This window comes from Macaca nemestrina, chromosome 9, assembly GCF_043159975.1.
Source record: "Macaca nemestrina isolate mMacNem1 chromosome 9, mMacNem.hap1, whole genome shotgun sequence".
Classification (NCBI taxonomy): Eukaryota; Metazoa; Chordata; class Mammalia; order Primates; family Cercopithecidae; genus Macaca; species Macaca nemestrina.
Window position 1 is genome coordinate 41,905,962 of NC_092133.1, and position 15,554 is coordinate 41,921,515.

General features: G+C 37.1%; 1 protein-coding gene across 6 annotated transcripts in view; it reads right to left on the reverse strand.

The window, feature by feature from the left end:
* LOC105480330 (B-TFIID TATA-box binding protein associated factor 1) overlaps nt 1-15,554 on the reverse strand; it is a 113,057-nt gene that overhangs the window by 35,900 nt on the left and 61,603 nt on the right. For all 6 annotated transcript variants that reach the window (XM_071069494.1, XM_011739004.2, XM_011739045.3 and 3 more), the window contains 7 exons: nt 15,329-15,532; nt 9,843-10,269; nt 7,467-7,657; nt 5,931-6,084; nt 5,116-5,225; nt 3,176-3,377; nt 1,997-2,145 (listed from right to left, as the gene is read on the reverse strand). In XM_071069494.1, coding sequence (XP_070925595.1) covers nt 1,997-2,145; nt 3,176-3,377; nt 5,116-5,225; nt 5,931-6,084; nt 7,467-7,657; nt 9,843-10,269; nt 15,329-15,532 — 1,437 coding nt within the window. The remainder of the gene's footprint in view (nt 1-1,996; nt 2,146-3,175; nt 3,378-5,115; nt 5,226-5,930; nt 6,085-7,466; nt 7,658-9,842; nt 10,270-15,328; nt 15,533-15,554) is intronic.

Consider the following 15,554-nt stretch of genomic DNA (forward strand, 5'->3'; position numbering starts at 1 on the left):
CCATTTGGGTGATTTCCAGTTTTAGACTCCTATAAGTGATGTTATATTCTTGGCCAGGCATGGTGGTTCACACCTGTAATCCCAGCACTTTGGGAGGCCAAGGCGGGAGGATCACCTGAGGTTGGCAGTTGAGACAAGCCTGATCACAAGCAGAAACCCCGTCTCTACTAAAAATACAAAATTAGCAGGCTGTGGTGGCACATGCCTATAATCCCAGCTGTTTGGGAGGCTAAGGCAGGAGAATCGCTTGAACCTGGGAGGTGGAGGGTGCAGTGAGCTGAAGTCGCACCATTGCACTCCAGCCTAGGCAACAAGAGCAAAACTCTGTCTCAAAAAAAAAAAAAAAAAAAAAATTCTTGAAAAAATGTGTTGAATTCTCTAGGGTATATATGTAGGATGAATTTTTCAGGTCATTAGGCTGGGTATCTTCAATTTTACCAGATATAACCAAACTGTTTTTCAAAGATGCTATCCTATCTATAACTCATTATTTTGCTGGTAGGAATGTCAAATGATACAGTTACTTTGGAAAACAATTAGGCAGTTTTATAAAAAAAATTAAACGAACTTACCGTATGACCCGGCATTTCATTCTTAAGTATTTACTCAAAAGAAATAAAAACACACATCCACACAAAGACTTACAAATGCAAATGCAGAGTAGTATTGTTCTTTTTTTTTTTTTTTTTTTTTTTTTTTTGAGAGAGTCTCACTTTCTCATCCAGGCTGGAGTGCAGTGGCACCATCTTGGCTCGCTGCAACCTCTGTCTCCCAGGTTCAAGTGAGTCTCCTGCCTCAGCCTCCTGAGTAGCTGGGATTACAGGTGCACGCCACCACACCCCGCAAATTTTTGTATTTTTTGTAGAGACGAGGTTTCACCATTTTGTATTTTCAGTTGGTCAGGCTAATCTCGAACTCCTGACCTCAAGTGATCCACCCGCTGTGGCCTCCCAAAGTGCTGGGATTACAGGCATGAGTCACCTCACCCAGCCCATAATAACTATTAATAAAAGCTGGTAACAATCCAAATATCCATCAACTGGTGACAGGATAAACAAAATGTGGTATGTCCATACAATGGAATACTACTCAGCAATAAAAAGGAAGTACTTGTACATGTTACAACATGGATGACATGCCATACCTACCATTTCCTGAATTATTCCTGGCTCTTTCTGTGTTTCAAGTCACTTCAGTTTCCTGCACTGGCCACACATTATTTGCGCCCCCATGAATGTACTCCAAAATGCTCCAACATGATCCTTCTAGTCTTCTTTTTCATACTCCCACAGAGACCTCATTTGCTTTTTACAGTCTTAATTACCATCTCTCAAATTTATCTTTTGCCTAAACTTTAGCCCACAGTCTACAAGTAGATGCTACCAGAAAAACTTAGGAACAATTCTATTTCTAGAAAAGCATTAGTAAATTTTTTTAGGAATCATAGTGTCCGATTTCCTGTTTTACTTAAAACTCTCTGTGTTAAAGAAAAAAAGTACCAATTAAAAGCCTAAAAATCTTAATTATTGTAATATAAACATTTTTGAAATAATGCCTTCTTTTTTTTAGCCTGACATGTTCTTTGACAAGTGTTAATATTCTTTTCTTTTCTTTTCTTTATTTTGAGATGGAGTCTTGCTGTCGCCCAGGACAGAGTGCAGTGGCACGATCTTGGCTCACTGCAACCTCTGCCTCCAGGTTCCAATAATTCTCGTGCCTCAGGGTCCTGAGTAGCTGAGACTACAAGCACACACCACCATGCCCAACTAATTGGTTTAGTTTTGTTTTTTGTATTTTTTTAGTAGAGACAGGGTTTCACCCATGTTGGCCAGATTGGTCTCAAACTCCTGACCTCAGATGATCCACCTGCCTCAGCCTCCCAAAGTGCTGGGATTACAGGCATGAGCCTTTGTACCTGGCCCTAAAAAGGGTTACAATTATTATGGATCAAGTTATAGAAAACATTAAGTCTATACAGCAAGTATCTTTGACTTACCTCAAGTGGCATGAGTCTAATTAGCGTTGCAAAGCACTGTGTGGCCATGAATCTCACACTGTCTGTCTGATCACTCATTCTTCCCAATACAGGAACAACTAAAAGGACAATATATGGAACAATACCAACATCCAGTTGTTCCATTACACCTGAGTAAGCGATTAAGGAAATTTTGAAATGGTTCCGAGACACACGTTTTCACAAACAAATTGATACCAAGATTGTAACTTTTTAAAAGGCTCATCATTTTCTCATCTGTATTATGAGGGAAGAGACTGACCCTCCAGGCCTATGATTCAATTATAACAGTATCTGCCCATTTTGTTGCTTCTTGGAAAATATTATGTAACTTTCTCATGATTAGGAATATAAAATTACAGTTTTCTTCTGAGGAAGGCCAGAAGAAGCTTTACTAATAAGATTTTTCTCATAGAGAAATTGCTACAAGCGTCTGGAATTCCAATGTCAAAATAAAATAAGTCACATTGTAAGTAAAGGAATACAACTGAGTGTCACTCAAAGATTAATTCCAAATTTCCCACCAGGATCTTGACAATCACCAGCAGGATATAGTGAGCCTAGTAAGCGCAGTTCTCCTGTAATCTTCAGTATTTTTGAACCAGAGTTCTACTGATTTGATCTTCATCCATCTTTTGTGCTCTGTGAAATATCTTTCAGATACTTTGAGTTAAAGAATGTTAGCTGCTGCCATACCCTTAGCAAAGGGCTTGCCTGTATATTTCTAATTATCTAGTATATTTTGGTCATTTTAAACCCAATTAATGAACAAACTTTAAAAACATAACATGTTTATAACATAAGGACTACCTACAGAATACCTGATTAATAAGATACTGATTATAAACAAATAAATCACTTACTAGACATATAGTTCATAAAGTACATAAAACTATTTTGCCTATTAAAAAGATGTTTTAAAATTAATAGCAATTTTCCAAACTTTCCATGTGAAAATTTTTATCATAAAATGCAAATCAATTTGTAACATATTTGTAATAAAATACGAAAATATTTCAAAATAAGATGTAAAAAGAATAGGTATTTTTTGGAACAAGGCAGGTTATTTATGTGCATATTTGAATACATCAATTTCATTTTAATTACCCTTAAGTGAAATGAATATAATTCCTCAACAGTTTGTCAAATAAAAAAGGATACAGGCAAGTGCTTCAATTGCACCCTCTTGTTTGACACTGTCATCAATTGCTCCCAGCCATGGAAGAACCTTCTCCAAAAAAATATTCATTGTTTCCATGGTAGCTATTTTGCTCATGACTCCTACACAACGAGCAGCCATGTGCCTCACTGCAGTACTGGGGTACTGAAGGCACATATAAAGATGTAGCAAATGCTGGACCAACTAAAAACAAAAAGTTAATGACAATTAGAATTCTTATTAGGAAAATACTGTTTAATATGTAACTATAATAGCCCATACTCAGGAAAGTTTTCAATATTCTAAGTGACTCTAAAAATACCTCCAAATACTTCAAAACATTACTGTCAAAACATTCTCAATAGAAATCTAATCCAAATCCAAACTAATGTATTACAACTCTTTCAAAAAGAAGGGAAAAAAGGGTATAGAACCTCTCTTCTGCTCATATCCTCTCTTAGGCATACAGGAACACTCAATTCTTTCCAAAATTAACAGGAAACAAACCGAAAAGTACTTGGCAAGATTCTCCTACTGAGGCTGGAAAAACAGCACCACACATCACCAGCCCCCTCTAAATTTGGTAGCACTAATTTAGGTTTAGGTACATATCTTTTATTCAGTGGCTTGAGTGTTACCGATTTTATTCTAGCACCATACTTCGGTAGGTATCTTCCACTGTAGCTTTCTGGCTTACCATAGGTGTTATAATCACAACAGCATTATGACAGCACCTTATTATTAAATGTCTGCTGCATGGAACACCAGAATTAATGCTGATGAGCCAGGTATCTGTTCAACAGTTTGATGTGCCTTACAGTTCAGCTGAATGCATGTTGCTAATTATGGAGGTTAAGACCATACAGATGGACTCTTCTTTTTTTTGTTGTTTTTTCTTTTTTTCTTTTTCTTTTGAGCCCAAGTCTTGCTCTGTTGCCTAGGCTAGAGTGCAGTGGCACAATCTCAGCTCACTGCAACCTCGGCCTCCCGGGTTCCAGTGATTCTCCTGCCTCAGTCTCCCGAGTAGCTGGGACTACAGGCGTGTCCCACCACGCCCGGCTAATTTTTGTATTTTTAGTAGAGATGGGGTTTCACCATATTGGGCAGGCTGGTCTTGAACTCCTGACCTCATGATTCACCCACCTTGGCCTCTCAAACTGCTAGGATTACAGGTGTGAGCCACCACGCCTGGCCTACTTTTCTTTACTAATAGTAAATCAGCAGAACTTTTAACAAGTAAAAGGACATACTTTATTACTGTGTACAAAAAAATCCATTCTTCTCTACCCTCTGATAGATTTTCCCTTTTGTGTTAAATAACAAAAGAGAACTGGGCTAATATCCTTCAAAATGGGGTAAACTGCAGAGAGCTTCTTATTGAAGATACATGAAAAGAATAATACTCTCTTATGAAAAAAAAAAACAGGGAATTCTCTATTTTCCTCCTCCCTCTGTCCTAATTCTTTTATAAGAAACATTTTAATAGTTTAAAAAAAAAATCACAAACCAATGTTCTATCTTTGCACTGACCAGCTTCACCTTAGGCAGATAACTCCTTTCACCTTTATACTTATCTAGGAAACAGATTTCATTATATATGCTTTTCCTTTCTTGGAGCTATATTATTAGGATCATCTGGATGAACAGGGCTGCAGTTTTCTTCCCTATTTATGTCTGGCTCCTGTGCCATCAAAGTCCTTCCCTCAATTCCCCCACATTCTAAGCTTCCAGGTTGGGTTTTCTCTCAAATTCAAGCAGCCAGGTCTACATCAAAGCCCACAAGAGTTGCACTGTTAGTAAAGGAGGAATCTAGTTATACTACAGCAAAGAAAAATGCAATTACTAAGGATGACATCAAAGTTGTACCTTTTAAACCTTAAGACTTTTTAATAAGATCACTTGTTTTATTTGAAGAAATATTACACTTGCATTAGTTAGTTACCAAGGGATGAAGCTCAGAATCCATTGAAGCTGCTGCTGTTTCAAAAACTTGCAGAGAATTCACCAATTCTTGAGCAGGGCTATCTCCCTTTTCCAGGAGGGATTTTCCATCTGTTAAAATATATTGTCTGTATTATCTGGCAAATAATTTTTCAAAATCTAGAGCACACAAAAACTTTTAGCACTTTTTCAGCTAGCATAGGAGAGTCAATTTTGCTTTTTAGTGTTAAAATTAAATGCCAAGACCTTAAGTGCTGGGGTACTACATGTAGAGCAACCAAAGAACTTAAACATAATGATCCATTTCAAGTATCTCTTCCAAAAAAAAAAAAAATTTTTTTTTTTTTTTTGAGACAGAGTCTCGCTCTGTCATCCAGACTGCAGTGCAGTGGCATAATTTCAGCTCACTGCAACTTTCACTCCCAGAGTTCAAGCAATTCTTCTGCCTCAGCCTCCAGAGTAGCTGGGACCACAGACGTGTGCCACCACACCCAGCTAATTTTTGCATTTTTACTAGAGACGGGGTTTTGCCACGTTGGCCAGGTTGGTCTCAGACTCCTGACCTCAAGTGATCCGCCCACCTGGACCTCCCAAAGTGCTGGGATTACAGGTGTGAGCCATCGCGCCCAACCCAAGTATCTCTTTTTTAAAATAAATGTGTGTGTGTTTTTTAAACCAAGTTTCCATTTTAAAACTTACCAGCTGGTCTGGAATAAACAGGTAGAGGCATAGAGGCATTTTTATTTTATAAGGAAATATTTAATTAATAGACATTAAAATCTGTTAAAAATTGGACTCATAAAAATATGTGTATACCAAAATTATTTATGTCGATTGTATTCCTCAATGGGCCAACCATAGCATCCCAGAGATGCGGCAACTTCACTGCCATTTCACCACCAAAATGCTTTACTATAGTTGTCAAAGCAAATTCAGCTCCTCTCCGTTGTACCAGGTAAGGCTTCTGGGCCTTAAAATTAAATGTTAGATAAAAACAGAATTTCAGAAAAAAATCATAATACATTTAAAATTTTATCAAGAGAATTTAAAAGTCACCATCTAAGAATTCATAAGGTTATCACTAACCAAGTAAGCAATTATTAGACATGTTTATCACAATTATAAACATTTCCCAATAATTAAATTTACAGGGGCCTACAACACCTAACTAGATTTTTGTGTCAAAAGTAAAACACTTTTTTGGGGTTGAGGATAAGGAACAGAAGGATATGTGCTGTTTCTAGAGATAGTCCTAAGTGACATTTTTTTTTCTTCCTTCTCTCTACCCCAAAGAAACTTGTCAGCTAGAGAGAAGATAGACAAAATGATGTGTCCTTATTTATACTCACTTAAGGGATAGAACAAGATCATCTGTTTAAGCTAACCCCAAGATTAATAATTCTTATTCAGTAGTAATTAGTCCATAAATCTGTCCCCCCAAAGATATTAATATATATTTTTAAAATTATGTTTAATTGGAGGAATAACTATGCAAACTACAGATATAAATATCAAAATCACAGTAAAATTGTTATTAAAATTATTATAGGGAAATATTGTCAGTGAAAAAGACTTTACAGAATGTTTTAAGGGAAATATAGATAATAAGCTGTTGATTTTAAAAAGAAACTTAAAAGAGACCTGTATTTTACAGAAACATGTCTTTTAGTATTGATGGTTTACTGCTGAACCGAGGTAAATTCCTATGCCTTGCAATGCATAGAGAGCATTCATTCCATTGCTAATAATGTGACTGTGAGATTTTCAAAACAAAACACTTTTTAAAAAACCACTGGTTAAGACTGTACTGTGTAACAGGTGGACCAATGGGAAATAATGGAAAGCCTGAATAATGGAAACCCTCACACATATGAAGCATGATATATAACAGAGGTGCCATTATAAATCAGAGAGGAAAGGATTCAATAGTAGGATAAATAGCTGTTCATATGGAAAATATAGAACCCTACCTCACACTATGCATTTAATAAACATCAAATTGACTAAAAAAGTCAGGTGGGTGGCAATTATATGACATTTGTGCATTGAAAGGACAGAGAAAAGTTAGCTTTCACTATTATTCAACACCTTCTCTACAGTCACTGCTATAGGACTGAATTAGTTTACAAGGCTGTCTTGCCTAGGAAGATAAAGTTAAGCTGGTAAAAATTACAAGAGACATGAGAAATTTGAAGTTTGCCATTTTTCTGGATCATATTGTTGGAGTACTCCAAAAATTAATCCCAGTCCTTTCACTTAAAAACAGTTTTGGAAGCTAATACAACTTAGTTCTCAATTTGTAAGCCAGATATTTGTTTAAAATCAAAGCATTCAAAGAAAAAAACTATTTACCTCATCAAGTTCAACAAGAATATTTCCACTACTTCCTGCAGGAAGATCTGCTATTTGAGCTTTTACTGCTTTGGGGGTAGGACCTCGCCTACTTGTGATAGCAAAGGCAGCTTTCTGGTGCCTGTAGAGTGTAATTATACCTCTGTGCTTGGTGACAGTATGGTGCATTCCATCTTTTTCTGAGGTGGATCCTAATAAGAAAAAAGTCAAATAATCTTTTAATCATAATATTGGTGATACCAAATGTTTTTGGCTCCATAAGAGATGCAACATTTTTAAACTATGTCTTTTAGGCCTCAACTTTTATAGGCCAATGACATTTTCTTTAGACAATGGAATGGCAATAAAATAGTCTATTTAAATAGGATTTATACCTAATACAATTCAGGTCGCAGAGTCATCATCTGAACAATGAGAAACAGCACATGAAAAAATTATTGTGCCTTCAGTTAGTGTGTGTGTGTGTGTGTATATATATACACACACATATATATATATATATAATTTTCTTTTTGAGACAGGGTCTTTCTCTGTTGCCCAGGCTGGACAGTAGTGCCATGGTCTCAGCTCACTGCAACCTCCACCTCCTAGGCTCAAGCGATCCAACCCTCCCACCTCAGCCTCCTGAAGAGCTAGGACTACAGGCACACACCACCACACCCAGGTAATTTTTTTATTTTTTGAAGAGACAGGGTTTCACCATGTTGCCCAGGCTGGTCTCAAACTCCTGAGCTCACTCCATCTGCCCGCCTCTGTCTCCCAAAATGTTGGGATTATAGGCATGAGCCACCATGCCCAGCCTATTAATTTGTTGTTGTTGTTGTTGTTGTTGTTTTTGAAATGGAGTCTCACTCGTCACCTAGGCTGGAGTGCAGTGGTGCAATCTTGGCTCACTGCATCCTCTGCTTCCCAGGTTCAAGTGATTCTCGTGTCTCAGCCTCCCAAGTAGCTGGGATTACAGACGCGTGCCACCACGTCCAGATAATTTTTATATATTTTTTTTAGTAGAGATGGGGTATCACCATGTTGGCCAGGCTGGTCTCGAACTCCTTGCCTCAAGTTATCGGCCCACCTCGACCTCCTAAAGTGCTGGGATTACAGGCATGAGGCACCGCCTGGCCCCGGCCTATTAATTAATTAATTTTTTTTTTCAGACGGAGCTTCACTCTTGTTGCCCAGGCTGGAATGCAATGGCGCGATCTCAGCTCACCACAACCTGCACCTCTCAGGTTGAAGCCATTCTCCTATCTCACCATCCCAAGTAGCTGGGATACAGGCATGCGCCACCACGCCTGACTAATTTTTGTATTTTTAGTTGAGATGGGATTTCTCCATTTTGGTCAGGCTGGTCTTGAACTCCTGACCTCAGGTGATCCGCCCGCCTCGGCCTCCCAAAGTGCTAGGATTACAGGCGTGAGCCGCCGTGCCCGGCCTGGTCTACTACTTTTTAAAAAATTATTGTGCCTAAGCATAACGAGAAACATTAAAAAATATCTCAAACAAATTTTCTCTAAAAGAAAAGTCCAGAGTCACCATGAATTCAAAAAAACATTGGCCATTGCAAAATAATGCTGCCTTACATAGCAATGGAGTAGGGCAGGTAACGGGGGGGGGGGCGGGGAATGACCCCATTGCATTTTTAAGATGTTAATATTCAAAATGTCCATCTTCTTCTAGTTCATTCACATATTTTTCAAGATCTATGCTGCACTAAAGCTGTAAGTCTATTACATTTCAAATAATTTGTTCTCCCAATATCTTGTTAACAATCACACATACAAAAATCATACAGGACTGAGTCGTATGAAGGAAACATTGGTCTTTAAGACCCGCCTGCAGAGGACAGTTCTCATTTTCCATATAAATTCTCCAAGTGAAAACAAAAAAGTTGGTTAAGTATTATTTACCAAAAGTACTAAAAGTTCACTAATCTCATAAAACATGCACTAAATTAGGGAAACCAAAGATTTTATAATAACTTTTTCAGTCAATAGGGTTGCTCCTTTGATTAAGCCAAAAAAAAAAAATTCATTAAATAACATTTGACACAATCAACTTTTCTAGTTTGAGACAGTAAACCATATAATGATGGTTTTGAAGGCAAAGGTAAAGGTGAACACCTGTCTTACAGATTTCAGTCATCTTATATCAGCTATCAGATCTATGAATGGCTTATTTGAACTTAAAGGCTTGTGACTGATAAGCAATATGTGCAAATTCATGTAACAAAGAGTTTTGTTATAATTAAGTCTTTTATCTCAGAAGGGGAAAAAGCATTAACATGAACTGGCTTTGTGCTTTAATTATACCCATAACTTAACAAAAACAACTTTAAAAGGTTATTTCTCTACCCCAAATAAAAGTTTAGGTATATACCTTTAGAATTTTCCTGGCCACTTTGTGTTGGTACTGGACATGTGACACAAGGAGTTAGATATGGGTCCACACAAAGTGAGCTACAGAGGTTTTTAATAATTTTTGAATTGGGACAGGGCGTCCTTGTTGTGCACTGCTGAAGGAGTTTAGCTATGCACTGAGCTGCATAGTTTTGCACTAGTGTATTCTCTTCTTTTTTAATTGTCTCCATTAATGGTTTTATGATAGGATTTAATTTCTCCGGAAGCTGCTGCAAGCTCACAACTGCACAGGCAGCAAAAGTATGCACTCTCAACTGCAACACTTGCCACTCCTGGTTGGTCTCTGTAACTGTCATTTGGACCTGCTGACGTTTACTATCTAACTGTTGTAACACTTGAGGATTTAAATCGAAAGATGATGTGGCTTCATTAAAAACAGTAGTGACCTATTAAAAAAAAAAAAGAAATTAAAAATCATTAATCATATCAACCCCAAACAGAATGTAAGCTCCTAAAGGGTAGACAGCAAGCTTTCTGTTTCAATTTTGGTTTCCACAATATGTAGTATTGTTTTAGTACTCAGTAAACTAATGTCTGAAACTTCCCAACTAAACTTTACCTTAATCTGACTGAAATTTAACATTAGCATTATATTCTTTAAGAAAGACATTCTCTTGAGAAGAATAAAATTACCTAACCTTTAAATATGTCTAATGGCTTTGAGAAAAATCACATTTAACACCCACAGAGTACTCCAGTGAAACGAGAAAGCTATAGGCAAATATAAACTAACTGTTCATTAAGGAATTCCAAAACTCACAAACTTCTTTTTTTTTTTTTTTTTTTTTTTGAGACGGAGTCTCGCTGTGTCACCCAGGCTGGAGTGCAGTGGCGCGATCTCGGCTCACTGCAAGCTCCGCCTCCCGGGTTTACGCCATTCTCCTGCCTCAGCCTCCGAGTAGCTGGGACTACAGGCGCCCGCCACCACGCCCGGCTAGTTTTTTGTATTTTTAGTAGAGACGGGGTTTCACCATGTTAGCCAGGATGGTCTCGATCTCCTGACTTCGTGATCCACCTGCCTCGGCCTCCCAAAGTACTGGGATTACAGGCTTGAGCCACCGCGCCCGGCCTACAAACTTCTTTTTGGGAAAAATATTTTCAACTCTAAAACTCACAAAAACTTGAGGGGCTGTTTACTAAGTGGCAAAGTGTTGCTAACTGAATCATTCTCATTCTTTCTTTAACCTCCCTTCTGGTGGAGATGCCCAGGCAATGGAAGAAAAAGAAACAAAACAAAACAGAACAAAATGGTGCAGTTATCATTCACTTAATTACCAACAGCTGTCTAAGACTACAGGACTGTTGTATCAGACTACTTTACAAGCCCCATTAAAAGACTGTTCAGCTCATCTTTTTTTAACAACTTTATTCAGATATAATTTGCATTCCACAAAAATTACCCATTTGAAATGTACAATGTATAAGATTTATATGAAACAGGGTTACAATGCTAAAAAGTTTCAAAACACTGTCCTAAATCCACTATGCTCATGTCACTTTTCAATGACTGTAGACAACTGAGGAAAAGCCTCCCAGTTACCCCCAAATTAATTCATTCAACCAATATTTATTAAAAGATAAATAAGACATAATGTCTTAATATGCTCAAAAAATGCAGAGACTAACGTGGGAGAGATATAAATAAAGAATTAAGAAAATGTAACATATAACTGCACTAAGTGCAAGTTGCTGTGGGAATACAGAGCATTGCTTAATCCTTCTTAGAAGAAGATATTAGTGGGATACTTGCCAGAGGAGGGTAACACTTATGCTTCGTTTTTAAAGAATAGGCCAATCAGGGATTATAGGGACATCTTGGCAAACAAAGTGAGGTAGGGAGTGGAAAACAGGACATTGTCCATGGAATTGAAAAGTTTATCATGGCTTGAGCACAACATGCAGAAAAAGAGATGAACTCTGGATGAGCACAGAGGGTTACGGGTGGGGAATTCCTGGCAAAGGAAATAGAAGCTCAGGCCCAGAAGTGAGAATGAGCAGAAGTGAATGAGTGTAGTGTACTTCTGCAAGAAGAAAGCTAACTGGGCATGTAGAGAAAGTCCGAGAAATAATGAGGAGATAAGAGATGGAGAATTTAGAAGAAGGTGATGAAAAGAAGAAAGATAAAAATGAAAAAGCAAGGAAAAGGAAAATAATGTTTTTAAGCAGGAGAGGGATGTTCAGGGTGGCACAAAAAGAGCATTGCTAGTTTAGCACAGCATGCAGGATGAAATGGACCAGAGGCTGCCTGGAGCCCTGGAGATGAATCTGGACCTAGATATAAAGTACTAAGATCTGACTGGGCTCTGATAATGGAAATAGAGGAGAGATTAAACATGAGACTTTATTTTATTTATTTATTTTTTTGAGACGGAGTCTCGCTCTGTGGCCCAGGCTGGAGTGCAGTGGCATGATCTCGGCTCACTGCAAGTTCCACCTCCTGGGTTCACGCCATTCTCCCGCCTCAGCCTTCCGAGTAGCTGGGACTACAGGCGCCCGCCACCACGCCCGGCTAATTTTTTATATTTTTAGTAGAGATGGGGTTTCACTGTGTCAGCCAGGATGGTCTCGATCTCCTGACCTCATGATCCGCCCACCTCGGCCTCCCAAAGTGCTGGAGTTACAGGTGTGAGCCACTGTGCCTGGCCTAAACACATGAGACTTTCTGAAAGAAAATGCTGACAAGATTTGTGACTGGAATAAAAAGAGTATCTTTGTCTAAAAAAAAAAAAAAATCCAGTTTTTGTTGGGTTCAGTGTGAAGTGACAGTGAGATATTTAAGTAAAAATGCCTAAAAGAGAATGTAAGAAAGATTGACAGTAGATACCACACAGTACATGGGTAGGAACTAAATCATGAGAATGGTGAAAGAGACAAAGATAGACAGCAGGGAAATGTCTATATTTGGCAGGTAACAGGAAAATACGGATTCAATGAAAGACACAAAAAGTGGCTCCTTTGAAAACTGCCCTTCCCTCAAAAGTCTCTTCGAGGAAAAGAAAAAAGAAAAAAGAAAAAAAAGTTTCTCCCAGTGATTCTGATATTTATGCTTGTCTTCTAGCCCAAGTCAAAACAACTGAAGAGTAAAAGATCTGAATAAGCAAATCTTAAAGGGGCCATTTGATGAGCTTAAAAAATAAAAGTTCCCAGAAATAGTAGGCAGGGAACCCAGACTCAAGAAAATTTGAGATTTAATTCCAGACAGGCAAAAAATAGGGAGAGGAGGCAAAAAGGAAAACTTACAGAATAACAACAATCAGGAAAATAACGTTATAAAAGAAGAGAACCCGGGGGGAAAAAAACAGCAATTTTAGCTTTCTCTCACAGGTGAGAGCAAAAAAATTCAACTATATTATTCATCTAGAAATGGGGATAAAAAATGAAGATTACTATTTTCATGGGGACCAACATAAATGAAGTGGCTCAACTTCTGATCCTATACCTAAAAAAGGAAGAACTCATATATACTACACCTAACCTCATGCACTTACTAAGCACAAAGCTGCTGTAATGAAGCATGGATGCTGGCATAAGGAAAGACAAACAGACTGAACAAATGGAGCCCAGATACACAGCCATACTTTATAACTTCAGTTGGTTTTTGACAAAGGTGCCGAAACAATCACCAGTAGTGAAAGGAAAGTATTTTCAATAAATAATGTTGGAAAAATTAGATATCTATAAGAAAAACAAACCTCAACCTCTACTCCATACTATACACAAACATTAATTCCAAATGAATGATAAATCATAAAAATTAAATGACAAAACTTTAAAAGAAAACATATCTGAATACCTTTGCCACTTGGAGAGTAAAAAAAAAGATTACTTAAGTCACAGAACATAGTAGCCATGAAAGAAAACAACTGATAGAATTCACCAAAATTTAAAATATCTGCTCATCCAAAGACAGCACTGAGAATCAAAAAGCAAGCCACTCACTGCCAGAAAAATATTTAGAAAGCATCTATTTGACAAAGGATTGGAATCCAGGATACATAAAGAACTCCCACAACTCAATAACAAACAACAACCTAATTCAAAGTAGACAATATTTTGAAAAAGATACTTCAGAAAGGAAAAATATACAAATGACCAATAAAAAATTAAAAAGTATTCAACATATTAGTCATCAAGGAAATGGAAATTAAAACCACAATAACACTATCACACAATCACTAAAAGTGAAAGGACTGACCACATCAAATACTGATGATGTGGAGTAACCAGAACTCTCACATATTGATGGTCAGAGGGTAAAATGATACAATCTCTTTGGGGAACAGTCCATAGTTTTTTCTAAAACTAAACCTACAACTACCTTATGATTTAGCAATTCCACTCCTATATATTTACCCAAGAAAAATGAAAGCGGATGTCCACAAAGACTTGTAGAAGAATGTTTATAGCGACTTTGTTCACAACAGACAAAAAGTGGTAACAGCCCAAGTGTCCATAAACAGGAGAATGGCTTAAACTAGTTGTGGTATAATAATACAATGAATAAAACTCAAGCAATAAAAAAAGAGTAAGTTATTGATATATATATAACACAGATTAGTTTCAAAAACACCATTCTAAGAAAAACCCTTACACCAAAGAGCACAGTGTATGACTCAATTTACATGAAATTCTAGAACAGGCAAAAGTAATGTATCTTTGTGGGGGGAATGAGAATAATGGTTACTTGGTGGCAGGGCGAGGCAGAGATTACTGGGAAGTGGTGATGGTAATGTTCTGTATCTTGACAGGGGTTCAGGTTTCATAGGTATATGCATCCGTCAAAATTCACCAAATGGTCCACCTAAGATTTGTGTGCTTTAGCACATAAATTCTGCCTCAAAATAGCAAAAAATCATAAACAAATACTGAATTTTAGTTAATTATATAAAATGCTGAAGTATAATGATATCTGAAACTTACTTAGAAATGCATTAAAAAAAAAACTGCCCTGGATAGATTCATGGTTGGATAGAGGGGTAGGTAGGTGAATACATATGTGATAAAGTAAATCTGGTAAAATGTTAACTATAAAATCTAGCTGTTAAGTATGAGTGTTATGTAATTTCATCACTTTTTCTATATGTTTGAATATTTTCATTATAGGCTGAGAGCAGGAAGTAGTACTCAGGAACTTGTAGAAGCAGTTTTTTCTATACTCTGCAGTGTTAAACAAAACTGAAATGACAAAATATAATAGCTTTTTCTAATAAAGGTGCATTGATTTATCAGAATTTTAGTTTTTTAAAAAAAAATCCTCCATTATTCTCTTATCTCAAGAAAAGCCTATACAATGAAATATCTTTTCTAAAGGGTAGAGTTGACAGGCTATCAAGCCACATATAGACTCAACAAATTAATGTGTTTTTGTGATAAACATGTCAGGACAAATTTCTAACCTATATTTCATGTTCTATCTATAATTAAGAAAGTTATTTCTTTACTCACCAAGTCACTAGCTTGATCTATTGTTAAAACATTGTTGTTTACTCTGTTACCAACTTCAATATGTACATCAGCTAATGATGATATAAGTTGTTTACATTCATTCTGCATTCGCGTGAATGGAACGGCAATTTCGTCATAATATAAATGTTCTGAAAGGATATCAAGTAAACGTGGCTGCACAGCTAAGGTAACAGCTTTACACTCCTAAAATACAACAGACAACAAA